The 27,879-nt window shown below is 45.4% G+C and overlaps 1 protein-coding gene across 2 annotated transcripts in view; it reads left to right on the plus strand.

Annotated features, from left to right (window-relative positions):
* Positions 1 to 27,879, plus strand: part of CRACR2A (calcium release activated channel regulator 2A) — a 114,121-nt gene that overhangs the window by 78,472 nt on the left and 7,770 nt on the right. For both annotated transcript variants that reach the window (XM_090043908.1, XM_090043909.1), the window contains 4 exons: positions 13,666 to 13,801; positions 16,564 to 16,645; positions 18,685 to 18,799; positions 20,420 to 20,521. In XM_090043908.1, coding sequence (XP_089900034.1) covers positions 13,666 to 13,801; positions 16,564 to 16,645; positions 18,685 to 18,799; positions 20,420 to 20,521 — 435 coding nt within the window. The remainder of the gene's footprint in view (positions 1 to 13,665; positions 13,802 to 16,563; positions 16,646 to 18,684; positions 18,800 to 20,419; positions 20,522 to 27,879) is intronic.

Below are 27,879 nucleotides of genomic sequence, written 5' to 3' on the forward strand. Positions count from 1 at the left end.
CGACACGCCCTGGTTCTGCTTTATAACTAATTATGCTTATATTCTAATTTTAGTATAGTTAAATGTTCTCTATTGTTCAGTCACTGAAAGTACGTATTTAAAGGATTAAGGTATGGAAATAGGTATGCTCAGTTGTAATTATGAAGTTCTCTCCTCTAGAAGAAACAGGCAGCCTGTACATCTTTAAAGCAGTGGTAAAATTATGCCAGGGTTACACAATAACTTCTAATTAGCACACTTTATAATAAGGTATAACCAAGGTACAGAAAAAGGCTTTCCATTTAAAAAAAAAAAAAAAGGAATAACTCATCAAAACCTACTTGGAGAATTAATGTGATATCACCACAAGGTACTTGCTCTGTACTGTTCTCAGAAGTAGAGTTATCCTCAATTATTATGTACTGCTTGCTCTGGATAGCTGCATCTTTCCTTAACTTAAGGTCAAGTGGAGCCTTCTCAGCAGATAGCTGCTGAATTCACTTATTACTTAATTAACAGGAAAGTGTCCTGGCACTAGTTAACTAGCAGAAAATGTTTGATGATCCTCCTGTTATACATTATCATGTTAAGACAGAAAACTCCCTCATTAGTGGTATTAAATAACAATTGGAAAGTCTATTAACTGGCTTCTTAAACAAATTAATAACTTGAAATATTGATGTTGCTCAGTATTCCACTCAAATCTTTCATATTTCAGGAGGCAGCAGTAATGATTTATGTGAGAAGTGGGATGGTTGGGTGGATCATCATGGGGCTGGGGCCAGGAAACTGGGCTTCTTCTCTGCCTCATGTCACTGCAGGGACAGATCCTCTTTTACCCATCACGCACCTGTGTAGCTATATAACTGCAGTTTTCATAGATTCATAGTTGTTAGGGTTGGAAGGGACCTCAAAGGATCATTGAGTCCAACCCTCTGCCAGGGGCAGGAAAAGGTGCTGGGGTCATGTGACCCCAGCCAGGTACTTGTCCAGTCTCCTCTTGAAGATCCCCATGGCAGGGGAGAGCACCGCCTCCTTTGGAAGCCCATTTCAGATTCTGGCAACCCTAACCGTGAAGAAATTATTTCTAATACCCAACCTAAACTTGCTCTCCATCAGCTTGTGACTGTTGTTTCTGGTTAGTCCAAGGGTTGCTCTGGTAAATAGAGCATCTCCTATTCCCTGCTGCCTCCCTGGTGAATTTGTATACTGCCACAAGATCCCCGCCTCAGCCTTCTCTTGTGGAGGCCGAAAAGGTCCAGGTCCCTCAGCCTTTCCTCACAGGGCCTTCCCTGCAGGCCTCTAACCATACGAGTGGCCCTCCTCTGGACCCTCTCAGGGTTTTCCACATCCTTCTTGAATTGCGGCACCCAGAATTGGACACAGTACTGTAGTTGTGGCCTGACCAGTGCTGTATCGAGGGGGAGCATCACCTCCGAGGACCTGTTTGTGATGGACCTACTAATGCCTGACAAAGTGTGGTTAGCTTGCTAATTGCTTTGTCACATTGACGACATATTCATCTTGGAGTTGATAATGACTCAGATCTCTTTCTGCCACTGTGCTGCTGGAAAGGTCATCCCCCAGCCTATAGGTGTGCTGGTGATTCCCTCTCCATAGGTGCAGCACCTTGCACTTGTCTTTATTGAACTGCATCCTACTGTTCTCTGCCTACTTCTCTAACCTGCCCAGGTCTGCCTGGATTTGGTTTCTTCTTATCAGTGTGTTTGCTTTGCCCCATAGTTTGGTGCCATCTGCAAACTTGAACAGAGTGCTTTCTACGCCCTCATCCAGGTCAGTAATGAAGATATTGAACAGCACCGACCCAAGTACCGAGCCCTGGGGGACTCCACTGCCCACATCTTTTGAGGTCAATACTGACCCAGCCACCACCACTGTCTGGGTACGACCCTTAAGCCAATTTGCCACCCATGTGATTGTGTAATTGTCTGTGGCACAGCTGTTCAATTTGCTTACAAGAATAGGACGGGAAACTGTGTCAAAGACCTTCATAAAGTCCCAAGTAGATGACATCTCCCTTGGCACCTGCAACTAAGCTTTTAGTGATCAGTCATAGAAAGAAACAAGTTTAGTCAGGCAGGATCTACCTGCTGTGAACCTGTGCTGGTTGCCCTTCAGCATTATATTACCCACTGGACTCCTACAAATGTGATCCTTGATACTTTTTTCAAGGGTTTTCCCAAGGATAGACGTGAGACTAACCAGTATAGAGTTACCTGGATCCTCCTTCCTCCCCTGCTTGAAAATAGGGACCACACTGGCCCTTTTCCAGTCCTCAGGGATCTCACCTGATCACCATGAGTGCTCAAACAGTCATGCCAGTGGCTCTGCTATGACACTGGCTAATTCTTTCAGCATCCTTGGGTGGAACTCATCTGGTTCCGCTGATTTAAATCCATCCAACCCCTCCAAGTGTCTCTTTACTAGGTCAGCGCTGACAGTCGGTGGGCTGGTGTTTCTTCTGCTTCTGTCAGTAATGCATTTGGGAGATTTGTCTAGATCTGAGTTCAAGAATACAGACGCAAAAAACTCATTGAAGAGCTCTGCTTTGTCTCTCCTCTATCTGTCACCAGCTGTCCTTGTCTATCCTGTAGGGATCCTATACTGCCCTGCGCCTTCTTTTTGCTCCCTATATACCTGAAGAAGGACTTTTAGTTGTTCTTAAGTTTTGTTGCCAGCCTGTGTTCTAATGCTGCTTTGGCCTTCCTGACTGATTCCCTGCAAGTGCGAGCCAAGGCAGTATACTCTTCCTTGGCAGCTACCCCCTGCCTCCACAGCATGTATGCCCCTTTTTTGCCCTTAGACTTTCCTGGATTTCCCTGCTTAGCCAGGAGGGTTTCTTAGCCACTTTGCCTCCTTTTCTATGCAGTGAGATTGCCTCCTTCTATGCCCGAAGGATCGTTTCCTTGGGCCACCCTTCCTGGACCCCCATTCTGTCAATGCTCTTGAACTTTAATACCCCACTAACTAATCTCCTAAGCATCCTGAAGTCAGACTTCCTAAAATCTAGCATTTCTGCTCTGCTGTTACTTTTCCCACCCTTTGCCAGATAGTGATTCAATCAATTGATGGTTGCTGTCCCCTAGGTTGCCTTGTACCTGCAGATCCCCCACCAGGTCATCCCCCATAACCAGCACCAAGTCCAGCAAGGCGTTCCCCCTAGTGGGATCGTATACCTCCAGCATCAGGTGGAGGTCCTGTATTCAGGTTAAGAACCTAAGTGAGTTATTAGTTCTGGCTGACTGATCCTCCCAGCAGATGTCAGGGTAGTTTAGGTCACCCATGACAACTATATTTCTTGACCGTATGGCCTCAGAGCTGTCTGGAGAATTCCAGGTCTAGCTCATCTTCCTGGTGTGGTGGTCTTCAATAGACCCCCACTAGCAAGTCCCTTTCCCCTCAACGCCCTTGTATCCTAATCCACAGTACCTCAGTTTAGCCTTCCTCTGATCCCATATTGATTATAGGAGATGTATATTGCCCCTTAACATAAAGAGCAACACCCCCCCCCAGTTTTTTCCCCACTCTATCCCATCTGTGCAACTTATAACCTTCAGTGCCTACTGCCCAAGGATCCTACCAGGTTTCAGTTAGCCCAACCAGGTTGAAATTGTTAGTTCCTTCTGCTTGTTCCCCATGCTCCTAGCATTAATGTAGAGACATATAAGCCCTGCACTGGGTGCCCTTGGTGCCCCCTTGTCCTGATGTTTATTGGGCCCCTTAGTGCTTACTAGGGCAGTGCGAAATTTTGCCATGTGTTTCATTTCAAAGCTGTTTTGATGCTTTGTGAGCTCCAAACAGCAAAATCGAAATGAAACAAAAGCCTTCGAAGCGAAACAAGGGCACTGGAAACATTTCAAGTTTTGAAGCCAGGCTTACTTGGCTTCAGCGCTGGTCCCAGCCGGCAGTGGCAGTCTCCTGTCATCTGGCGCAGATCCAGGGGCCACAGCCCCTAGGAGAAGTCTGTCACAGCCCCCTGGATCTGCACACAGGATGACAGCAGGCTGTCGGTGCTGGCTGGGGCCAGCGGCAGTAGCAGTCTTCCCGGTGCTCAGCACAGGCTGTGCCCAGCACTGGTTCCAGCTGGCAGCAGCAGCCGCCTGTCATCCAGTGCTCAGATCAGGGGCCCACCTGCACCCCCAGGAGGGCAGTGGGGTGGTGCCAGATTCCTCCCAAGGGTGCAGGCCCCCGATCTGCATACCAGATGACAGGAGGCTGTTGCTGCTGGCTGGGACCAGTGCTGGGCGCAGCCCGTGCCAAGCCGGCAGTGACAGCATGCTGTCATCCTACACACACATCTGGGAGCTTGCACCATCGGGAGGGCTGTGGGGCTGTGCCAAACTCCTCCCCAGGGGTTCAAGCCCCTGGATCTGCATGCCAGATGACAGGAGGCTGTTACTGCTGCCTCAGGCCAATGGCAGCCCCAAACTTCCCGGCACTGGGTGCAAGCTGCAGTTTGAGGTCCAGTTTCCTAGAAACCTCTGCACTTATCTCCCTGAACAAAACAGTTGCAACAAAATGAAACAGAACAGTGCTTTTGAAACTAAATGAAACTCAAAACAAAACATTGTCCCATCAAAACAGAAGTCGAAACGAAACAGTGCTGTTTTGCACAGCCCTAGTGCTTACCTTGGTTGATCCAGGTAAGCACTAGGGTTATTAAGGTTACTAAGGATCCAGGTTATTGGTGCCTAGTCCTAGTTTGGGATTCTGTTTCCACCTGTGGTGGAACAGGATCCTCTGTATGCTGCCTGGAATAAACTGACAATGGAAGAGGAGGGGGAAGAAGAGAAGCTCTTCCCATGTTTTAGTCTAGTAGTTGAGGGACTAGCCCAGGGAGCACAAGACAAGCATCTTAAGCCCATCTCACATAGATGGGGCTTCAAGCTGCAACTCCTGCTTCCCAACAAACTGTTCTAAGCACAAGGCCATAAGTTAAGCATTGTCCAGGACACACTCCAGCCCTTCTATGTAGTCATGGCTTTTCTGGGACTGAAGTTTCAGGCCTTGGCTGTGGCCTGAGTGTGTGCCTGAGCAATTCTAATCACCCCCATCAGCTCTGCAGCCATAGTGCAGCCAACAGAGCATGCCCAGTAAGGAAGTGTGGACACATGTAGCTATATTGAATCCCAAATATTGCAAAAATGCCCAGAACTTAATTTACATGTCTAGCATACATACCAACCAGGAGAGCAAAGAGAAAATAGGCTCTGTCCCTTCACCTCTCCATGTAGCCTTCCTTCTCTCTCATATCCTTTGAATTCCCTGTCTGTTTCTGTTGCAAGTCTTTAGGAGAAAATAGGAGCTCAGTAACTGTGTTGCATGTTCCAGGTACTATGGAAATATCAATTATTATTGTTGTTATTTCTGATGACGATTATGATATTGATGAACATCTGGGCCAGAATTCTGTCCTCAGTTGCAAATGTTTGACTCCCACTGATATCGAGTGCTACTGAGGGAAGAATCTGGCTCTGCACATTCTCTTTATTTACTCCCTCTGGAGGAGGGCTGAAGCCCAGCCCAGGCACCATCTAGTCTACCTGAACTGAGGGAAAAGGACCTAGCCAGTCTGTAGGCTTTACAAAGCTGGCAGGCCTCTGTGGGCAGGCATTCAGTTGGGTGCCATCAAAGGGCAACATTCAAGAGTGCCCATCAGCATTGCCCTTTGTTATGGACAGCATGTTTTTCTATTATTTCTCTGCTATGGTTGTTTGAATCTAGTAGGGGGAAGGGGAGGGGTTTAGGAGATGGCTGCAGACCCTCTGTAGGTGAGGGATATGTGGCCTCAGGAGGGACATTGGGCAGAAAGGGAGAGATCTTCCTTGGGGGTGAGACAGGGGAGTGGGAGTGGGTAGGCAGGTAGGTAGGTGAGGGGGAGAGGTTTTCTGTATCTTGTGGATGCAGGTTGGAAAGCATGGTTGGTTGAGCTGGAGGGTTTGCTTTCCTGTGAAATAGGCTGGGAAGTGGGAGCAGGTAGGGTGGGATGAAGTTTGAAAGTTTTAGGTTGTCAACTGAGAAACATGTCGTTCCTTATCTTGTGGGTTAGTTGTTATTATAAGCTGCTCTGAGCTGTTCTGGATAGGGTGCAATATAAATCTAAATAGAGAAGGACCTTAGGCATTACCATGGACCATAAGCTGAATGTAAGTCAACAGCACATTGCATTGTAGTAACACAAGTGTCTCTTTCAAATCAGGGGAAGTGATTATTTCACTCTGTTCAGCACTGTTGAGGCCTCACCTAGAATACTGTGTCCAGCTTTGGGCCCCACCTTAAAGAAGGATGTGGACAGTGTGGATAAAGTCAAATGGAGAGCGACAAAAATTATTAGGGGGAAGCAAGACTTATGAGGAAAGGCTGAAAGAATTAGTGTTATTTAGTCTAGAGAAGACTAGGAGGGGATTTCATAATAGTCTTCAGATGCATGAAGGACGATTCCAGAGAGGATGCAGATATGCTTTTCTCTGAGGCTGTAAGGGACAGGGCTAGGAACTAATGGCCTTAAATTGCAGCAGGGGAAATTTAGGCTGGAGATTAGGAGGAACTTCCTGATCGTAAGGTTGGTCAAGCATTGGAACAGGCTACCAAGAGAGGTTGTGGAATCTCCATCCCAGGAAGTTTTCAAGGGCAGGATAGACAGACACTTGGATGGGATGGTTTAGTTGGGAATAATCCTGCCTTGAGTAGGTAGGTGGACTAGATGATTTTATGAGGTCTCTTCCAGCCCTACTTTCCTATGATCCTAATACTGTACAGCATGTTCTGTGTAAGGTTTACTTCTGAGAATCAAGAGGTCTCCAGAGTATAGGATTTAAAGACAAAAAAGTCCATTTGGGTTCTGTAACGCAGGGGCTTTCAACCTTTTTGAGTTGGTGTACCCCTGGTGGCTGGTCAAGAAGCTGGAGTCCCCTGGTGGCCAGACAGCAAGGGAGTGGGATATCCCCCAGTGGCTGATCATCGATTGGCGGGGGGGGGGAGTGACCATCCCAAGTACCCCCAGGGGTATGCACATCTCTGGTTGAAAACCCCTGCTCTAACGAATCCAGCTGGCTAAAACAGAGCTTCATGCTGTTAACATGCTCTGGCAATCCTCTTGACCCCTGGCTCATAAGAGGCTGTGAATATAAGCTTTTCTACACAATCAATTTTATACTGCCCTGTTGCTGGCATTGGAGATGGGGATAAAGGACACTGCCTTCCTTCGGAGCAGCTGGAACAACAGAAGCTGTTTAATGAGGCGCACCTGTTATACTTAGTAGATTATACAGGCTACTTGGTTGTGACCACTGCCTATTTGTGGGGCAGAAGTGTGGGATAGACCTCTTAGTACTTCCTCCCTCCCCTTATGCACTCATTTAGGGACCACGCTAGCTCTAGCACTTTTTTTAGTTTGATTTTTTTTCTACTGCAGGTTTTCACTTCCCAAGGGATGGGGCTTGCATCTCTTAGGAAGATCTCTGCATATCCCAGGAGAAGAGAAAACTGTGCTGATCTCACTCCAGTTAGCATTGAGATTCTGGTCCCTTTCCTTTCCGGCAGTTCCTACCAGCACTGGCAGTCTGACTAGGAAGGACTGTGTGCTTGTCACTGGCCAGCCCCAAGGCAGGCTACATGCACAGGCTTTGAAGTTTGCAGGAAAAAGTCTTCCCACTCCCTGGGTGTGTCTACATGAGATGCTTTACTGCTCAGTAAACTAATGTACTGTGCAGTAAATCAGCACTATGTAACTGTGCACAGGAGCTACTGTGTATTAAAATAGGCTAATTCACAGTTTTCTACCATGCAGTTAGTTAATGCACAGTTGCTCATGGTTACATAGCTGACCATGAGCAAAGTGCTCCCCGTCAGCCAAGGAAGCAGAGTGTGGAAGAACTGTCCCTTCTCCCAAGCATCTGCCTGTGGCAGAAAGCCACCTTGATTTCTCCCAAAATCTCTGCCCTGTGACTCTGTGATTAGATGGGCCAGCACAGAGGATTCACACCTCAGCCTCTTTAGGTAACCTGAGCTGGCTGCATTCCTGAGGGAGGGGGGAAACCTGCTCCCTCTGCCTACGTGACTGGCTTCAGCCACCTGGGTGAGGGGTTTCTACCTGGGGAGCTGGAATCTGCCTGGTAACAGGTGATGTATTTCAAATTGGTTGGCTGACAGCCAACTGGGGCTGACTTCCACTGGACCAGGTGAATGAGGTCACAGGGGCTATATAGGTTGGGGTGGGGGGAAGGAGGCTCTCTCTCTTCAGCCATGAGGTGAAGCAGCAGCAAAGCAGGGGAGACAGAGAAGCCTTACCATCTGGACCTAGCTCTCTCTCTCACCCCAAGACTCCAGAGGGGAAACTGGAGAACTCTGGAAGATGCTTGTGAGTAAGCTACTCAATCGGATTAGATATTTAGCTGGCAGTAACACAGATGCGTAATCAAAAGGCTACCTCAGCCACACTGTTTGCTCTTTAGGATTTCTAAGATATTGCTCAGTCCTGTACCCTAGTTTCTCCTACCCCTCGTAATCAATAAAGTTCTCCTTTTTGACTGGTGTGGGAGACTTATTGAGGGGTGGGTCTAAATTATGCCTAAGAGACCCCTTAGGTCTGCGGACTAAGGGAGACTTTGCTTTTTGCCCCCTGACTTGGGGAAGTGCCCCAAGTGCCTGTACCGGGTCAAGTACCTGTCGGACTATTAGGCCTGTGTTTCCCCGAGGACACAGGGCCGAGACAGTCCCTTCTCGGGGTGGTGGCGGCAACGTTACCCCCAGACTAGCGAGTGTGCTCCGAGAGAGGGGTCGGCCAAGCATAAGGCGCCCCTAGGGAGGCATTCGGAGTCTGGAAGGTGGGCGGGCACAGGGAGGTGGGCGGCTCAACGCAGGAGCGCCCCCTATTGCCTACTTCCCAGCCCTTGGTTTGATCAGCTGATCTCAGAGCTGGGGCTGGGACAGTGTCCTCTGCCCTTGCAGCAGGCAGCTGCTGTCCCTGGTCCTGGGATCTCAGAGCAGGGGCTGGCAGCTGCCTGCTGCAGGGCCAGGGGACATTGTCCCAGCTCCAGCCCTGAGACTAGAGCCAGCCCAGCAGCAGGGAGCTGCCCGGGGCAGGGGACTATGTCCCGGTTCTGGTTCCGATCTTGGAGCCGGGGCTTGGCAGGTGCCTGCTCCAGTGAGAGGGGACATTGTCCCAGCCCCAGCTCTGAGATCAGAGCTGGCCCAGGGGGCAGGCAGATGCCCAGGGCAGGGGAAAATGTCTCAGCTCTGGCTCCAATCTCAGAGTGGGGGTTGGGTAGCAGGCAGCTGCTTGGGTCAGGGGTGCAGGGTGGGTGGTAGCAGGGCAACCAGCTGTGAGCTGCCTCAGAGGTGGGACAGCTCTCCCGCACCCACCCCTCTGGAGCCCAGGCCTGACCCTGGTGCCCCCTGCCAGCCCAGGCCTGGCTGCCATGTGAGAGCAGAGCAAGACAAGAGTAGTCCTGCCCTGAACTGCTCCCACTAGGAGCAAATTTGCTTCTGATGGGCACATAGGTAGATGCACTCAAAGGGAAAGTTTACTCTGTAGTATTTTACAGCACAGTAAGCTTTCAGTGCCTTAATTGCACATGTAGGTGTGCCACCTGTATCACAGGTTACAAGGACTCCCCAGGCATATGTGCCATATATACTGGTTGTTTTCCTTCCCTGGCAGACCCTTTCCTGTGTTTTACTGTGTAGTGGTCTTCTGTTTTAAAGGCTGTAGAGGGCCTAGAAATGCCTGGGTATTGTGGCAGAATTACTCCATGCAATCACAAGCAACAGGCTCATAAAGGTCCCCTGGGTCTTGTTGTGTAGAGCAGGGTTGTCAAATATACATCCTGTGGGCCAGATACAGCCTTCAGAACTGCTTTGTCTTGTGGGTCTCCTGGCAGGTCTGGGAGTTTGAGGGTGCTGTGGGGGCATGGCCTACTAGGGCTACTGGGCCCTGTTGGACACGTCATTTGATGGCAGGGAGTGAGTGAGAAATGTCTCAACACAGCTTCATTCACCCCAGTGTCACCACAACAGCTGGTTGCCCTGCTACCACCAACCCCACCAGGATCCAGTTCTGGACATTCACAAATCTATTGCTACTGTTAAGACACCTCCCCTATCTGAGGATGGTGTGGAGGGGAATGTAAATTAATTCTTATTTAGCAGTGAACATGTTATTTTCAACCCAGGGCTGTCATTGAAAAGTCTATCAAGAAGCAACATTGCCTGCAACGTATTTCACACGTGGGCCATCAGCTGTGCCACGCATCTTCAAAGGGGGAGCTACAGGCTGGGATGTTGTGGTTAGGGTTAGGATGCACTAAAAACAGCATTCTGTTGGGCCAAACCCCTCTATCCTTCTATTCAATGAATCTTCCAAGGTGTAGAGGCTTAGCCAGGCACAACTTGTCCCCCTCAGCTCCCTCAAGGAATCTGATCCACTGAGAACCCTTGTAGATGTTCAGGTAACGAGCATGATAGGATCTGATGTATGATTCACACAATTGGACCTTCTGCCATGCCATACATGAGACACTACCATATCTGGGAGCCCCATCAGTTGATGAGGGCCACATATTCAATTAATGTTGTGATAAGGAGCCACAAAGTTATTATAATTTTTTTTTTATGGAATACCTTTGTAGCTTATTGCTTGTTTTATCATGCCATTGATAGATTGAACATGTGGCTAGGTCACAGTTTAAGATGTGATTAACTGGTTAATTGCATCTTAAGTGTAACATGTAGATGGGGCCTCAGTTTCTTCCCACTCTGCTGTTAGCACTGACAGGCACTCAAGGGTGTTTCTTGGGCTGTCAGCTGTGTATGCAAAAATCTCTAATAGCACGTGACATCAAGGTCGGAAATCTGAGTTCACGTGATAAGCCAAAGGGAAATTTCCATTCCATGACATATGGTAAATTACCTTCCCAGTTCCACACCTAGCAGGTCTGGCTGTGTTGATTTCCAGCCTTTTGATTTATTTCTTCAGATCATAGTTTTCCAAGCAGTGGCTAATGACCATCTTGGCATGAGGCTGGACTTTTGCCCAGAAGATAGATTGGCCAGTGGTTTCCAAGCACAGGATTCGACTTCTAATGCTGCATGCAGCAGGGTGTCTTCTGAAGTCAAGAGTTTGTCTGGAGGCTGCTGAGACATAAGCTTGTTTTTAACATGGGTCATGACAGGCTGGAAGCTCTTTGCAGATAGTAGGGTTAGAATATCTGACAGGAGCTGTTAAAAGCTTAGAACTGACCATCCCTGGATACAGACTTCAGACAGGTTATAAAGAAAAGCATCTCCATTTGTACTCACTAACCATGGCACTGGAGCCATGCATTTGAAACTAGGGGTGTGTCTCTTTCATGAGTGGGCCTGGTATGTCTCACATGAGGGCGGCAAAGCAATCTGTATGTGAAGCTGAGATGTAATGGGGCCTTAGGTTTTTGGCTCCACTGGTTTAACGTATTAGAATTGGAGGGCTAGAAGGGGCTTCAAGGGTCATCTGCCCCCTCCCCAGCCCCCTCTCCAGCACAGTTTCATTGTATCCCTTGGATTTATATGTGGGCACTGAAGTTAGGATTTTTGATGCCAGCTAACTTCTTATTGTTCTGAACTAGTAGGGTTGCAACCTGGGGCTTGGCAGTCCAGTTTGATGTGTGTGCAGGATTCCTGCTGGAAACCTGCTAATAGACTTAGAATTATTTTCAGTAGAATTGAGAACATTCCTTCTACAGAAGCACGCTTATTACTACAGCCTAGAGGTGCAATGGAGCTTAGGTTTTTAATATAAAAGGATAAGTGAATTATGAGATAAGAGACCTCTGAACAGTTATAACAATGGCTGTTTTTTAATACATGAAGAGATATGAGTGTGTATGTATGTGTGTAGCGATATAGATTTTTCTCCAAACTTTGACCCTAGTGAATGGATTTCTTTCCATTAAAGGAGACAGTGGAGTATTTTCCACCTTCTATTACAAATATAACTATTCTTTCTCTCCCCGGATAGCTCAGTATTTTTTAATAGGACCACAGAGTATTGTCAGGCTCAGATTTCTACCTATTTTTGGAGGAAATACCCTCCTACTGACTGAACCTGCTGCTGTGTCAGCCCGTGCTGCAAAAATACATCATTAGTCACCCTACAGTTCTGCAGCCAGGATTTGACCTACCGAGAAAGGTTTGGTCCTCTCTGAATTGCATCTGGACACTTCATGGAAAATGTGGGCACCTACTTCATAAATAGAGAATCAAAGAGTGTCCGGGTTGCAATTGTAGTACAATTTTTCAGACATTGCAACACATTCTGAATGATTGCCCAATTAAATAATTCAATGGCTATCTAAAAGCAATTCATGCAGCTCACCTAAAGCAGTTGAGTGGCTATCAAATTTAGATATTAATCTATTAAGGTTGTAATCCTAAAATGTCATACAAAAGAGAGAGAGCCCCCGGTGCCCTACTGCCAGGGGTATCCAGTTTCCTGCCTCCCTTTTTACAATATTGGTTCCTTGCTTTTCATCTTGCCTTCTCCTCACTTCAGATGCTCTGTCTGATGATAGCATCTTTCGCAAACTAGCTGGTGCTGCCCTATTTCTCCCTCAATCGCTGCAGCTCAAAACAAAAGACAAGCAACTAGTATAATGACCTACTTAGAGTATAAAACAGTCTCTCTTGCATCTACTCCCATTTAATTCTATGATATGTTCTGCCTAGAATATGTGGGCAGCACAAATTGCCCTTCCTTCATAATCAAAAAGCTAAATCCTGCCAACCCACTCTGCCAGGCACAAACAGTTGGATTAACTAGGCCCAATTCTTCTCTTACCCTAGTTTTAAACTGGTGTAAATCAGGAGTAACTCCACTGAAGCTTGCAGATCGACACCAGTAACAGCTGGGAGAAGAACTGAACAACAGAAAGAACACTTGGGCTTCTAATCCCTGCTCTGTCTTGTAGGTGAAGGTGCACTATGTATGATTTGCTGGTATAGCTGGGCAAAGCTCATGGTTTTTATTTGAATGGGTAAAATACGCATGGTCTTACTTCAGCTCATGAAGCATTTCACCCCCAAAGTTCCACTGTGAGTTTCAGGTCACAAATCACCCATTACACGCTGAATTTCAGATGTTGAGCCTTCAAATGGTTGAGCATTGAAACGTTCTGAAACCTGTATGCGTTTCTGGATGTGGATAGAAGAGGCATAAAACTGGTGGGTCAACGGAGTTGTAAAACCAGTGTGAGAACATTGGTAGGGGTTTTATTTTGTTAATTATTTAACTGAAATTGTTACTTTTTACTTCAAAAAAAAAAGCAAAATTTATCTTTGATAGAGACTTGATACCCCAGCACTGTTGTTCCATGAGGAGACAGCTTGATGTCCACAGCCAAGATCTCCATAGTGCCTTTGAGCAATACAAAGGAAAACCAGTCCTGACATATTTCAAGGAAAAAGGAAATGAGTAATAATGCTAAAAAGATCCTCAAAAGTAAACCAAGTTATTTAAAAGAAGAAAAAATTACTGAGCCGTACTTGTTTTTAAGCCATTAAGTAGAAAGGATACAACCTCCATTTTTTTTGTCCGCAGGTTGCCTTTCAAACCTTGCAAATTTGAAAGGGCAAGAGAGTTCAGATTTCAAGTGTACAGAATTGTAAACTAATGTTTGTTCTTGCTTGAAGGAGGAAAGGAGGATACCTACTGTCCCTGATAGCTTATTCAAGATTGTTTTTGTGGGCAATTCAAGTGTAGGAAAGACTTCATTTTTAAGGCGATTCTGCGAAGACCGGTTTTTCCCAGGCACGTCTGCTACTGTAGGTAAGTTTATGGAAAGTTGGGGGTTTTTGTCTTGTGCCAACCAGGACAGAGCTGAACATACCGTGCGCTATGCCCTGTACTCTTGTACCTGCAGGCATGCTCAGAAACTGGATCTACATAAGCGAAAGTGCACTGGGCTTCCTTCCCAGCACGTTCTCCAAATCACAGTGGAGGCTACAGGCTCAAAAGTGACCTCAGCATTCTGTCCCCAGGCATCCTCAGCAGCAAACCTCCAGTTTTGAAGAGATGCATGAAAACCCAGTGGGACATACTTGGGGTGGCACGGCCAGGATACTGTGGTGTAGACAATCCCAAATGGGCTAGGATTTTCCCATACTACTAATCCTAGTACACCATACAGGAGGCCATGCCACAGCCCAAGAAATGCATAAAATTTGCCTTATATCAGTCAACCTCATAACCGTTACAGAAAGCAAAATAACTGTTTCATTGTCCAGGAGAAGACAGTAGTAGCTTTGTGCAGAAAAGGGGAAAAACCATTTAGAGAGAATGTCTGAAAAGCCGTGTGCCTAAAATGCATCCATCTCCCTTGCACTTGGAAGCCAGACCTTTATAGACTCTGGGGCTCACAGAGAGTGGCCACTTTGGAGGCTGTAGTTTAAAGGACTGATTTTTAAATGTAACCTTTATCATAATACAGCAAGCAGGTGCAAATCTGAGTTCTGATTCACCCATCATCATGATGAGTCACCAAGATGAGGTTTGTTATTCAGCTGGCCTGAAAGTACAGATAATCCCAAAGTGACATGATGAAGGTGACAAATGCTGATAAGCTTTGACAGAGTAGACCAGGGGTGGGCAATTATTTTGGGCTGGAGGACCGCTTAATGGGTGTTTGTGAACTGTCAAGGGCCATACACACAAAATCTTTCAGCAAATATCATTTTAACAAATTACAGATAAAAACAAATTGTACACTAAAAATCAAACATAACTATAACATATTTTAATTGTATTTCAAAAATTAGTTTTTGTCCTGATTTATGTTTTTTGAGTTGTGTGTGTATAGAGAGAGACAGCTGACTGCATGACTGCTAAAAATAAAGTTTTATATATTGTGGGGGAGGGAAGGCATGGGGTGAGAGCATGAGGGAGGTGGGTATGCACATGAGTTGGTGGGGCTGTGCATGCGCTAGGTCCTGGGAGCCACCCAGGCATGGAGGTGGAGCAGGGGATGCATGCAGCACAACTCGTCCATGTGATGCAGGTGAAAGTGCAGCCCTCCACCTACCCCATCCAGGCCTTGGCTGCCCTGTTGGTGCTCCTCCTGGGGCTGAGACCTGCCTGCTTTCTCCTGGGCCAACCTGCACCACACTTCCACCCCCACCTGCCCCACACCCACCAGACAGCACCACCCTGGCCCCAACCCCAACCAGTGCACACAGCTTCTTCGTGGAGCTGCTGCCTCCAGTGGCTCTTCCTCCTCCCCCTCCTGCCCCTGCTTGTGTCCCTCCAGGCATCAGGTAACACAGGGAAGGCATGGGGATACTTGCTAGGCAGCAGATGCCCATCAGGGGGAAGTTGCAGCTGGGCAGCTGCTGCCTCTGTGTGGAGCTCCAGCTCCAGGCCACCTTCCACCCACTTTGCCTGTCTGGCATGATGAACCACCACCTGCAGGTGGGTGGAAGGTATGTGGGAACTGGAGTAGGGGCTCTATGTGCTGGGGCAGGAGCTGCCCAACTGCAGCTTCTCCCCTGCTTGGCTGGGCATCTCCTACCTGGCACACATCCCCCACAGCCACCATTGCTTCCCTGTGCTACCTGCTGCCCAAAGCTGCACAGCAGAGGCAGGAGGAGGAGAAGGAGCAGCCACTGGAGGCAGGGGGAGCTGAGCAGTAACTGGGGCTTCTGCAGCTGCACCAGGAGCAACCCACCAGAAAGCTGTACACACTGGCTGGGATCAGGGCCAGGGCTGTCAGAGGGTATGGGCTGCCTGGGGTGGGAGTGGGCAGGGCTCGCATGTGGAGCATCACAGTGGCAGCCATGGGCTAGATCAGTCAATTAGTATGCACCTGCCTGGGGGCCAGATCCAATCAGTTGTCAGGTTGTATTTTGCTCACCCCTGAAGTAGGCTGTATAGATAGAGCAGTCATTCAAAACCTGGACAAACCCAGATGCAGCTTCTGTGAAATCTGGATGTCCTCCATCCTGTTTCTTTATCACCCGCTGGAGGTATCAGGGGCTTTCAGTTAAAACTAGTGGCAAAATTCCCATGGATTCCAGTGGGGCAGATACAGGCTTTAGGAGAATGTTTCAGTAGTTTGTGGTAGATTCCATGGCTAGGCAGCATTAGTGAAGACAATGAAGTATAATGGCCGAAGGAGCAATTGTCACAAGTATCCAAAAGTTGCACACCTCCCTGCCTGGGAGAGGTTTGATTGAAGCATTTTCAGCAAAATTTGCAATGTACCAAAGTGACTTTGGAGCTCTGTTGCCACTGACAATCAACAGGACTCAAGATACTAAATCACTTAGGTACTTTTCAAAATTTCACTCATCCTGACTTTTTATGAGTTAAATTAATTCATGCGACCCTCAATGTTTTTGCTATTGCTAAAACTTCTGTGGCAAATAGAAGCTTCTGCTTGTTCTTGTTATTGGCCCCTTGCAAAGGACCAGGATTAATTGTATGCCTTATGAAATGGGTTAGAATGGTAATTTAATGTCTTATTTGGGCATGATGTTATTATCGTACATCACCGCATCCCTAATCAGACCTGCATATGCTGTGATTTCTTTTAGGTATAGATTACTGTGTGAAAACAGTAACTGTGGATAACAGCCAGGTGGCCCTGCAACTCTGGGACACCGCTGGGCAGGAACGGTGAGAAAATATCTGAACTTTCCTCTCTTGTAAACTATTAATTTAGAAAATAACAGCCCTGGGTCCAAACCGACTTCCCAGAAGTGGGAGCACAGCAAGCTTGGCCTTGTTCCGAATGACTTTTAATCATAGTGAGATCACTGCTTTGAGTCTTTCCCAGAAGAATCAATATCCGCTAGTAGAGTGGAGTGTTCCAGGTACACTGTCAGCCTCTAACAGTCTACGAGACGCAAGGGAGGAGTAGACCTGATGGAAAGTGGTCAGCATTTTTTTACAACAAAAAAGTATTTTTTTTAACGAGTTGAAATTTTTCACACACATTCCAGTTGCTGTAGAAACTTTTTTCTGTTTTTAAATGAAGAAATTAAATAGAAAAAAATTATTGTCAGGTTACCAAAAAACCTAAAATCACAGTTTTTCATTGCTGCAAACTGATAAAAATATATCCCCCCCAATTTTTAGGTTTCTATTAAGGGAAACCCCCAAAAATTGTTCATGGGAGGAGAAATTGGCTCCTAACCAGTTCTGTTGAGTTCAGTGGTGCAGGGGAAAGAGGAATTCCTGTAAAGGTACACAAGGTTATAATGAAGTGGGAAGACAGAGATGAGATACAGATCTGGTAAGACAGGGCCACTTAGATCAGCAACAGGATTTTTAAAATGTGTTTACATATTTTTGTTGGTTTGATGTTTTCATTCAGGGCTGTCCAACTGGCAGCTTGCAGGTCACATGTAGCCCACACAGGGTTAAACTGTGGCCCCCAGATTTCTTCCCAAGTACTGCTCCCCACGCTGCTCCAGCTGCTGCTGCTGCCAGAGCCTGCAAGCTTCCCCCAACCTTTGTCCTCCAGCACAAACTTATTCACCCGGCCCCTGGGGGTGGGATGGTTCAGGTAGCCCAGGGCTCTGGATTCCAGGTGGCCCTGCGAGGTAGGGAAGTCTGCATGGAAGTGGGAGCTCAGAGTAACACACAGTGAGCTAACACAGGGAGACCATGCAACAGCAGTGTGAAGGATGCATGGAAGCTCACATGGTGGGGAGCGAAGGGTAGTATGCATTAGAAGGAGCATGGAGGAGACCATGCAGTGCGGGGTGGAGGGTGAGCCTATTGCAGGGGAAGTGCGGGCGACACAGCACAGTAGGGGGAGAGGGGGCAGAGGTGTACATGATGCAGAAACCTGTGTATTGTGTGACCTAGGGGGCCTATGGTCTGCATGGATTTGGCCACCAGCCATTGGGCAGTTGAATGGCTCTGTTTTAATAATTGATACAAGGAGTGACATTCATGGGCTTCCACTGAATGAGAAAAAGGGACAGAAATGCACAGTATTTAGTTACACACATCTCAGTAAAGCCATGTTTTTCCTATCAGGTCTTCACTGAAGTTTTTGCTAGAATATCGTGCATTCAATTTAGTGTGAAATTCTCACTGTAATCAATGGAGGTTCCAAACTTAGAACAGGCAAAAGGACTCTATTTGATACAGGGGAGAAATATGCTTCCTCACTATAAATTCATACATAAGCAAAGTAAATGAGAGTTTGTCTTCAAGTTTTATACCCAGAAATAATCCATAACCAGGCACGGTAATCTCTTGCTATGTGACCTTGAACAGCTCGCTCAAACCTGGTCATGTTTCAGTTTACTATGCATCTATAGAACGAGTATAATAACGATTTTCCCTTAGGAAACCAGTTAAGATCTGCAGCCGCAAAGCTCTCTAGAAGTAGTATTGTTATACCAATCTGATTAATCCCACTGACTTCATTGGGACTACTTGGATGAATGAAGAGTCGAATATTGGAGTAAGAGTTGAAAAATTGGCCTCTAATTTGGGAAGACATGTGGTAGCATGTGCCCTTGTAGCTGTGTTTCAAACTTAGCTCATAAGAGTTTAAATGTCCTAGATGGCTGTATCTAAATCTTCAGTGCTACAGGATAGTATGGTTGCTGTAGACTTTGTAACTACTGTATGGTAAGAATATTGTCATGTTGCTAAGTCTGACCAGGATAGGGCTATAACCAGATTCTTGTTTGCAGGTACCGCAGTATTACCAAGCAGTTTTTCAGAAAAGCCGATGGTGTTGTTGTGATGTATGACATAACAGCAAAAGACACATTCATATCCGTCAAACAGTGGCTTGTGAGCATTGAGGTGAGTTGCATAGCTTTCAATGCAGATACCCAAGACCATATCTTCTAATTCCTTGGCATACTCCTAATAGATAAGGGATATTAGCAGTGCAAAGCAGAGACAAGATGATGCTGGCATTTCTTGAGCTCTAGCAGTTATTTATTTTGTATTTAGGACTTCAGTTTGCATAACTGCCAATTCAGCTATTTTTAGAAGCCCTAAATTAATTTGATATTAAAACAATAATAACTCTTAAATTTCAAAGAGTAAAATATCCATGGATTGGATGTGTGTCTTCCCTTCCAGCATTTCCTGGTATTCAGTTCATCCTGAAAAAAGATTGCCACTTTCTCCAGTTTCTGTATCAGCATGCACTTTATTAAAGGTCATTTAGCTGAGGGCTCCAGCATTGTCACTGACATGGAATATGCTTCAGAGCAATAATGTAATCTCTAAGAGGCAGTTTTGCAATGGCATATTTTGCTCGGGGGATTTTTATTGAGTTGCATGTACATGTGAACAGTATCCCCAGTAAGTGTAGTATCCCTAGTAAAGTGTAGTTGGTGCTAGATGATTCAGTTTCCTTCCGGGGAAGAAAAATTTCTAAGGCACCAGACGAACACCCAATGAAAGTCCATGTAGCAGTTTTCCATGTTATATCTGCTGAGATCTTGTGATAACTATTGATCAGAGCACTCTTATCAGAAGCACTGTTCTCTGCAGTAGCCACAAGGTGGCTCTGCACTTTGGTGTTAAGGCCAAATTGCCCAAATACTTATTAATGGGTGTACTTCCACTGAAACAAACCTAATATTAAGTATTTGCTTGATAGAGCCCTTATTTAATATATTATCTAATAAAAAAATCCTACAGTTGCAACAAATTCAGCATATTGAAAATTACCTGCAGATAACAATGAAGGTTTTGATAAGGAAAACTTGGTCTTATTTCAATTCCAATATTTTAAGCAGTTTATTCTTCTTTACTGAATAATTTGGGGAGATAGTAACTGGCAGTGATTTGAAATAAATACAGCCAAATGCACTGACTTCTCTGGCACCCTGCCAACTTCATCATGCAGTAAATTTAGTCCCTGCTGGAGCTATGATAATGTATTTGTCCTGATAGTGTCTTATTTTGTAATAAATGTTACCATTCTTCAGAATTAGATTCAGCTGAATGTATTTGTTCTGTGTGTTTTATCTCTAGCTACATTATGTACTTCAGTTGGTATAATTATATCTAAATGCAAGTATTTCTATGTCCATCTAATTGGTAGAGTATATGCTAGGTAATAGTCTGTGGCTATGTGTAGCACAGTATTTCTAATTTAGTTTTTTTAGTTTGACTGATTTTTATGTTTATCCATTATTCAAGGAATAGTAAGTATTGTGATGGATCTCTATTACAGAAGATCTCCTTTATTGTGTTTGTCCACCCTTAAGGCCTGGTGTATTTCTTTATTCAATAGTATTTTGCTTCCTGGATCCAGTAACTGTATTATTCTTATTTCCCATTGGTACTTAAGCACCTGCAGGTGCTTGTCGTCTCATAATCGGTATTCATTTTTCAAAACACATTCTGCTTGATATTGAAAAATTGTGTCTTGCATAATTTTGTGGTGGTTTTTTTGCTCTGCAGGAGGCAGCTGGGGAGAATATACCTATTCTTTTGCTGGGTAACAAAACCGATAATGAAAAAGAGCGAGAAGTCCCCAATGGACTAGGAGAACATCTAGCCAAGGTATGACACTTAGAATGAAACTCTTTCCAAAAAATAAAAAGTGGAGGGGAGAACATACAATGGATATTGAATTATTTTTTAGAAGCATAGTACGTTATAATTTTTTTTTAAAAGACACTCACTTTTAAAAAAACAAAATCTCCTCTTCCTCTGGAATTATAAATTGACCAGTAGAAATGGCTTACTGTGCTCAACTCTTATTAATATTATCCATAAAAAGCCAGGTTTGTTCATTTGTTAATTGTTTGTTGCTTGGTTATCAAATCATTTATCTGAGCAAACTGCAGCTGATCCTTTGCCTAAACTGAATACAGTAAAAGTTCTCCGTCATCTTACAAGCTGGCATGCTCCACTAACTGGCTTGCCGGCTTGTAAGATAAAGTGAAACTGGAAGTGCCCACTGTGGCACTTCTGATTTCTCTGAGGTCCCATGGCTCGGGGCAAAGCAGCCTGGGCTGCCGAGCCCCCACAGCCCAGGGGCATAACAGGCTGTGCGGGGCCGGCCTCCCTGTCCCACAGGACCCATGGGAGGGGCAGCGATGCTGCCGGAAGGGCGGAGGAACACCCCAGACATGGCAGGAGAAGCGGTGGCCGGGGCCACTCAATTAACGTATTTTGTTATCTGGCATCCCCCATTCCTGGGAGATGCCGGATAACAGCGCTCTTACTATATTATAACTCTGGTGCTTGGTCATTGAGGGCATCTTTACATGTGCTCCAGTTGCGGGGTGGGGCATGCTTTAATTAGAGCAGCTCCAAGAGCCACTCTGCTTAAAGCACCTGTGATCCTTGGACAACAGTTTGAGTAACAGTAGATTAGCAATTAACAGAAGCATTGATTGATAGACAGAGGCACACTCCATTTTTGCAGTAGATTAGCAATTAATCTACAGCCTACATGAGCCTACATAGAAACTGTTGTACAAATCTTCAGAAGAAAGTTAACTCCAAGGCTAGGGACAGACAATCAAAAAGCCTGAGCCTGAATTGGTTCAATCTTTGCAGGTTAGTCTATCCTGCCTAGGCTGAATCAGTTTGTAACTGCACAGACATCCCCCCCAGCACTGAAAAAAATGCAGGCACATGCCTGCAGTGACTCAGGCTAGAAGCCAGGGGGTGCTAGAACAGTCCTCCCTTCCATTCCACAATGCTGGGCTGAGGGCAGTGTGGCCAGGCCCAGCAGGACACTCTGATTAGAAAGCACTCCCTCCCTCGCTGAGCCAGCAGGGGTTTACACAGTATTTATCACCCCATCAGCAAAAGAAAAGCATCTTAGTTCAAGCTCTTCTTGAACAACTTGTTCCAAGGCAGGAGTGGAGGGACGTTACCAGCTGACCTGTTGATTAACTCCAAAGGGTCAGAACCCATTGTCCTTTGTCCCATCTCTCTCACAGCATGGATGTAGTCAGCATGTAGTATGCTAGCTAATGCTGAGAGGTGTCTGTGTAAGGCGGGGGAGGGGAATCCCAGCTTAGCAGAGAGTGGTGAGGGAGGGGAAGCAGATGGGAAGCTAGGCAGGCGCCTGCAGTCTCTGCCAGAGCTCCAACCAGGAAGCAGAGGGGAGGGGCCAGCTCTGCTGTGGAGCAGAGAGCCTGGCTCAGAAAGCATGCCAGGATGCTGGGGGAGTCTGGTTTAACTTAAACAAGGAAGGGGTCTGGGACAGACATTGCATAAACCACTATGACCCAAATCAGTTAAGTCTGATGCTACATTCAACCAGGTTTATCTCAAACCCATTTTAGCCATTTTCAAACCAGTTTATGTGCACTGAGCATCTGTTCTGTTACAGGTTTAAAGTAGTTTCTGATCACTTAAACTGGTTTAAGTGTAATGTCGGTCCCTAGCCCAAGGGGTAGGAACATAACTGAATTGAATAGTGCTGGATTATACCTGTATGTATGTAAATACATTTTATGCAAACAGTTCCACTGATTGGTAACTCTTAAGGGATTCATTGCTTTCTCCAATATTCAGTAAAGTCAGTGGAATCATTCTGGATTAGCACCAATATAGCTAAGGTCAATTTTTGGCCATGTGGAGAGAATTGATTTAGGGCCATCTGCTGCTTTGACTTAAGACAGCCTGCTACCAGCCTATCTCCACATACAGAACTCCATGGTGCCAGATGACCATTTCTGTTGTATTTCATAGGATGGAGGAGGCTGTTTTATTTGGTTCTGATTGTAGTCCCTTTGCAATTGGTGAAATCCCTAATGACTTCAGTGAAAGAAAAGCCAGCCCCCTTAATACCTCAGAGTTTCTGTATTTAACAAGTCTGTTTGATACATATATTTTTGGTAAGCATCCAAATGCAGGTATAATTTCAGGCCCAGGAGACTTTTAGCTAGGGATGACTCCAGGGTATTATTACTGAATCCTTATGCCAAAAAAAACGAAATGACACATGAAAGGTAAGGGAGGGAAGTAGGTGTCTGCATGTCATTTATCTCTTTTGAAGAACTGCAGCTAGTAAAGCAAAGATGAAACACACTGAGATACTGAATTTACAGCTCATCCAGTTGTTAATTGTAACATGGCATGTAAGGGAAATAAAATGTTTTACAGAAGTAAAACAACACAACAGCAATGCTAACATTCAAGTGAATGAATGTTCATTTTGGTGGAGCAAAGGTAAGGTGTGATCATCATTCAATTATAGGAATTAGCTTACAGCAACACTTTTTATTTTAATAGAATATTAATTATTGCTAAATAACAATGTCGTTCCTATGAAACCACTTATGACACCTTCATTAATGAATCCAGTTGAATTACTGAAAATGAATACTCACATGACTGACATGTAAAGCACTCAAAACTACATTGAGCCATATCTTCTTTTTGGCATAAATCTTCATAGGTTCATCATCATATTATTCTGGTTTAAAAGATAGATTCCCTCCTTCCCCTGCAAAAAGTAGGTATTAAAATTGAGGTGCATTTTATACACCATAGCTACATGCCAAAAAATACAGGCAAATGATTATAATGGAAGTTTTAACAAAATAAAATCAAATTTATTTTTCAAACTGTTTTCTGCAGTTTTCATGTTTTTAAGGGCAATATACACAGTTGCATCTTGCACACTGGAAAATTTGGTAACCTCAGAGAAGCAAAGACTTATTTATACCCATTTATTGGTCCATCATGAGTAAGTTTCCAAGAATCCTTGTAGACAGAGTTTAAAGTACAACAGGTCATATAGTGCAGCTCTGGTTTATGCGTGAAAGTTTGGTCATTAGGTCCCCCAGATCTTACAAGTTCGACAACATGGTGTAGAACCAAGCAGAAGTCCTCATGGGTACCACTGCTTTAGGGTGTACCAGGGGCACAGTGCAGCCCCAGCGGAGGAATGTTGCCCCACTAAAGGAAGACTTGTGAAGTGACTAGTGCCAACTATTTGAGAAGCATAAGGAAAAGGAGAAAGGATGGCCTTGGTTTTGAGGCCTTGGACGAGCACTCAAGAAATGTCACTCAAAATAGGGCTAATCCTGGTTTTTTAACTAGTGTTTGTCTGAACATAAACAGTCTTGGCAATTGGGACTGGCATCCAGGACTCCCTCCCCACTGGACTACAGAGGAGGTTTTGTCTCTCTTCCCTGCCTTCTGGACCTGTGACTTGCAATCTGGGCCACCTTCCCAGATTAGCTCATAGCCTGGTTTTTCGGACATTTTCCTGAAAAGTGGGAGATAAGGGTTTTAATCCTCTCCATCTGAGGAGAGTGTAGAAGCCAGCTCTCCTGCTTATGGGGAGAGTTCTCTAGCAATTTGGCCCCTGAGGAAAGAATTATGATGAAATTCAACAATGGACAAAATATGCAAATTGTGCTTAGTATGGCTCGCAGCTTATTAGCTATGGCATTTGTTTTGTTTTTTTCTCTTTCATCTCTTTTATTTTTTGTCTGGTTTTAGAAGCCCCAGGCAATGTAGCAATAGCTACTTTATTTACTTGAGCAGGTTCTTCAACAGCTATGTTACAGAGTGGCAATTGTCCAGATCACTCTTCTTGTTTAATGATTAGTTGTATGTTTGGTTTTCCCTCATTCTTTAGGTGCTGTTTCAAGTTCATTAGCTAATTCCTGTGCTAGAATAGGCAGGTGCATCTCTCATATGAGTAATTAGATATATCCCTATCTGGTGCTCTGATTATCTGAACTCTACTTCAGGTTCATGCTGTAAATACTTCTTCCAAAGTTCAAAGGAATTGCACCAGCTATTTCCACACTGACTTCCATGTTTGTCAGCCCAGCAGAAATGAATGATTAGCCTCAATAGAAGTAGCTCATTATCTCACACACAGGATTTTCTGTGCTATGTGGCATTTGTCAAAGAACCCTTCTGATTCATGTCATCACCACTTACATGATTTCTCCTCAAATGATATGTTGTAGAAGAGAAAAGCGGGGACAGTGGCAATCACAGTGTGGTTCCTGTGTATTATCCATATGCTGCCTAAATTTTCTATTATGGGTCTGACAACTTTCCTACATGATAAAGCAAAGGAGATTTGCCCTGTGCATACATTTGATTTCAGACTTGGCACTTATGTGGTCATTGAGCCATTTAACCAGGAAAGTTACCGCTTAGGATAGAAGTGTTTTCTGCTCTGAATCTGTCCTGAGAAAAGCAGGGAAGAGCTTTAGTCAGCACATTAATATTCAGAACTTGTGCATTCTTTTAGCTCTCCATAAGACAAATGGAAATCCAGTGTAAAGAATGTCTTTCCTTCTGTTTGCACTTATTTCTGGACTCAGCATAATCACTTAAATGCCATGCTCATCAACAATGATCTGGGTTTTCCATTTGCTGTGCAAAAATGTAGATTTTCTCCTTTAACAGAGAAAAATGCAGATTTTCTCCTTTAAAGGAAAAAATCAGGGATTACTCCTTTTAAAGAGAAAAATGCGGGAAACCATGTGTTTCCCTTTGCAGGCTAGCAGAGTCCCAGCCTGCGAGGGGCTGCTTGGGGCTGGGCAAAGAGGGGGGAAGGCAATCGGAGGCAGGGGGTGCCACATTCATGTGCATGTGCCCATGCATGTTGCAGCTAAGGCTTGGTGCAGAGCAGCTTCTGCAGCTCCCTCCAGGTAAGTCTGTGGTGGGGAGGGGACAGAGGTGACATGGCAGAGCAGGGCGGGGGTGCCAAGGCAATGTGGTGGTGGGGAGGGCATGCACACTCCAAAATTTCTGCACCCGCCGTGGGATGCAGGGCTGCAGCTGAGCCAGACCAGCTCTGGGCAGGAGCCAGCTCTGCTGCCCAGCAGATGGGACCCAGTGCAGGAGGGAGCGCTGTGCTGCCATGGCCGCCAAGGTGAGATGCGGCAGTGGTGGTGGTGTGGAGCTGTGCCCCTGCTGCTGCCGGATGGGCAGGAGGTGCCTCACCTGCCCTCTGGTCCTTGGAGGTAGCTTCTGCCTGGAGCTAGTATGCCCTGCCTCCAGCACCACACCTCACTGTGGGTGCAGAAAGTTGAGGAGGCACATGCTCCCCCACTTCCTGATGTGTGGCCTGTGCTGTCTCCCACCCCACATGTCATCTGCGGCCACACACACCCTTCCCAACACACCCACACACTGGGGATGGGGGGCTGTGGGTGAGAAGTGAGGGGCACTAGCAGGGCTGGGGGGGACTTGTGGGTCAGGAGAGAGGGGCAGTGGTAGTACCAGCGGGCTGTGGGCTGGGAGTGAGGGGAACCAGCAGGGCTGGGGGAGCTGTGGCTTAGGAGCAAGGGGCAACAGCAGGGCCAGGGGGCTATGGTTCAGGAGTGAGAGGCTGGGAGGGGGCGGGGGTGGCTGTGGCTTGGAAGTTTAGGGCAGGGCACCAGGCTGCTAAGAGCCACAAAGCAGTTGGACCCACGTCCTGGTGAGCAAAGCGGACAGGGGGAGCTTTTATTTTTCTATTAAAAAAAACTCCCCAAATCAAATGCTAAAATATATAAGTATTTAGAATTTATTCTATTATAATGATTGAGGCACTGGTAGGCTTCCAAATTCCTTTAAAATTGTAAATATATCAATAAAACTTTGTCTTTAACTGATACCTATACACATGCACATACCCATAAAAGTAGTGAAATTTCATTTTAATTGCAGAAAAACGTGGATTTGTGAGTTTTTGATCATAGACTTTTGGATTTTTATGAGAGAATTTGGGATTTTTAAACGGAAAACAAGGATCTCCACATCAATTTGCATAAAATGAAATACTGAAAAGCAGATCTTTAAAAAGACCTTCCCAACAAGGCCACAGATCTCTCTACATCACTACAACACCAGCTCCATCCCCACATCCTTTCTGCTGCTAATTCAGGAAGGATATGGGGATGGTTCTTAATGGGGTAAAATTGAGAAAAGAGGTTGAGTCATGCAGGATGTCCTGAAGTTCACTGAGGATATGATCCAATGTCTGTGGAAATCCTTGCAAAACTTCCTGTTCATTTCAGATTTTTTTTAAACAAAGCTTCTACTTGGGCCTTAATAGATCAAGGTAGAGAGGTTAATCACAAAGCTAAGAACAGCTTATCCTGCCACATTAGTTTGGACCAGAACAGCCACCTTCAAGTAGCGTCTTTAGTTTATGCTGTCATGGTGTCCTATGGTGAATGTGAAGGGCAGATAGAGATCACTTGAGTAGGTGGAACTTCCATGCTTTAGTAAAGCTTGTAGGGAATTAATGAGTTTTTAAAAATGATTTGATAAAATCAGGCTAGCTGTAAAATGGGTAAAAATGATGAAAAATCATTTTGAATGAATTTTTTAAATAAAAATTTTACATACTTTTCCCCATTTTTATAATTTGAAATTTCATTAGGATTTTGAAATTTGTTAAAATGTCAAGCAGCTCTACTATTTAGGGCTGCAGAGTGTTTCTAAAGAACTCCATTGAGATAAGAGTATTTAATTTGAGTTGGGAAATTGGAATTTTATAAAAAAATTCATAAAAAAGCAATGTAGTAAGTACAGATGCAGGAACAACTACACATTGAAAAAGAAAGAAAAGCTGTCGGTTAAATAGGGGAAGTGGAAGGACCAGCCCCAGAAATAGTAAGAGAAGAAGTAAAAAGCGCTTTAGCAAAAATGAAATCTGGTGTAGTCTGTGGAATAACCTCAGAGATGATGAAAAGCAATGGGGTCTGGTGGCATCTGAAGGAAATTTGGCATCAAGGGAGAACGCCAAAGGGCTGGGCAAAAGGTAAGATAATACCCATGTATAAGCAAAGGGATGATGTGCTGAGCTATGGAAGCTAAAAAAGGAATAATGCTTGTGCCTCCCACAGACGCCCTGGGATCACAAGGCAGTGATGGCACAGAGCTGAGCCCCAGGGGGCAGACCTGCAATCTGCTCCCCATGCCCCCTTGCCCAC

This window comes from Crocodylus siamensis, chromosome 4 (assembly GCF_052110815.1).
Source record: "Crocodylus siamensis isolate JL-2025a chromosome 4, ASM5211081v1, whole genome shotgun sequence".
In the NCBI taxonomy this organism is placed as follows: domain Eukaryota; kingdom Metazoa; phylum Chordata; order Crocodylia; family Crocodylidae; genus Crocodylus; species Crocodylus siamensis.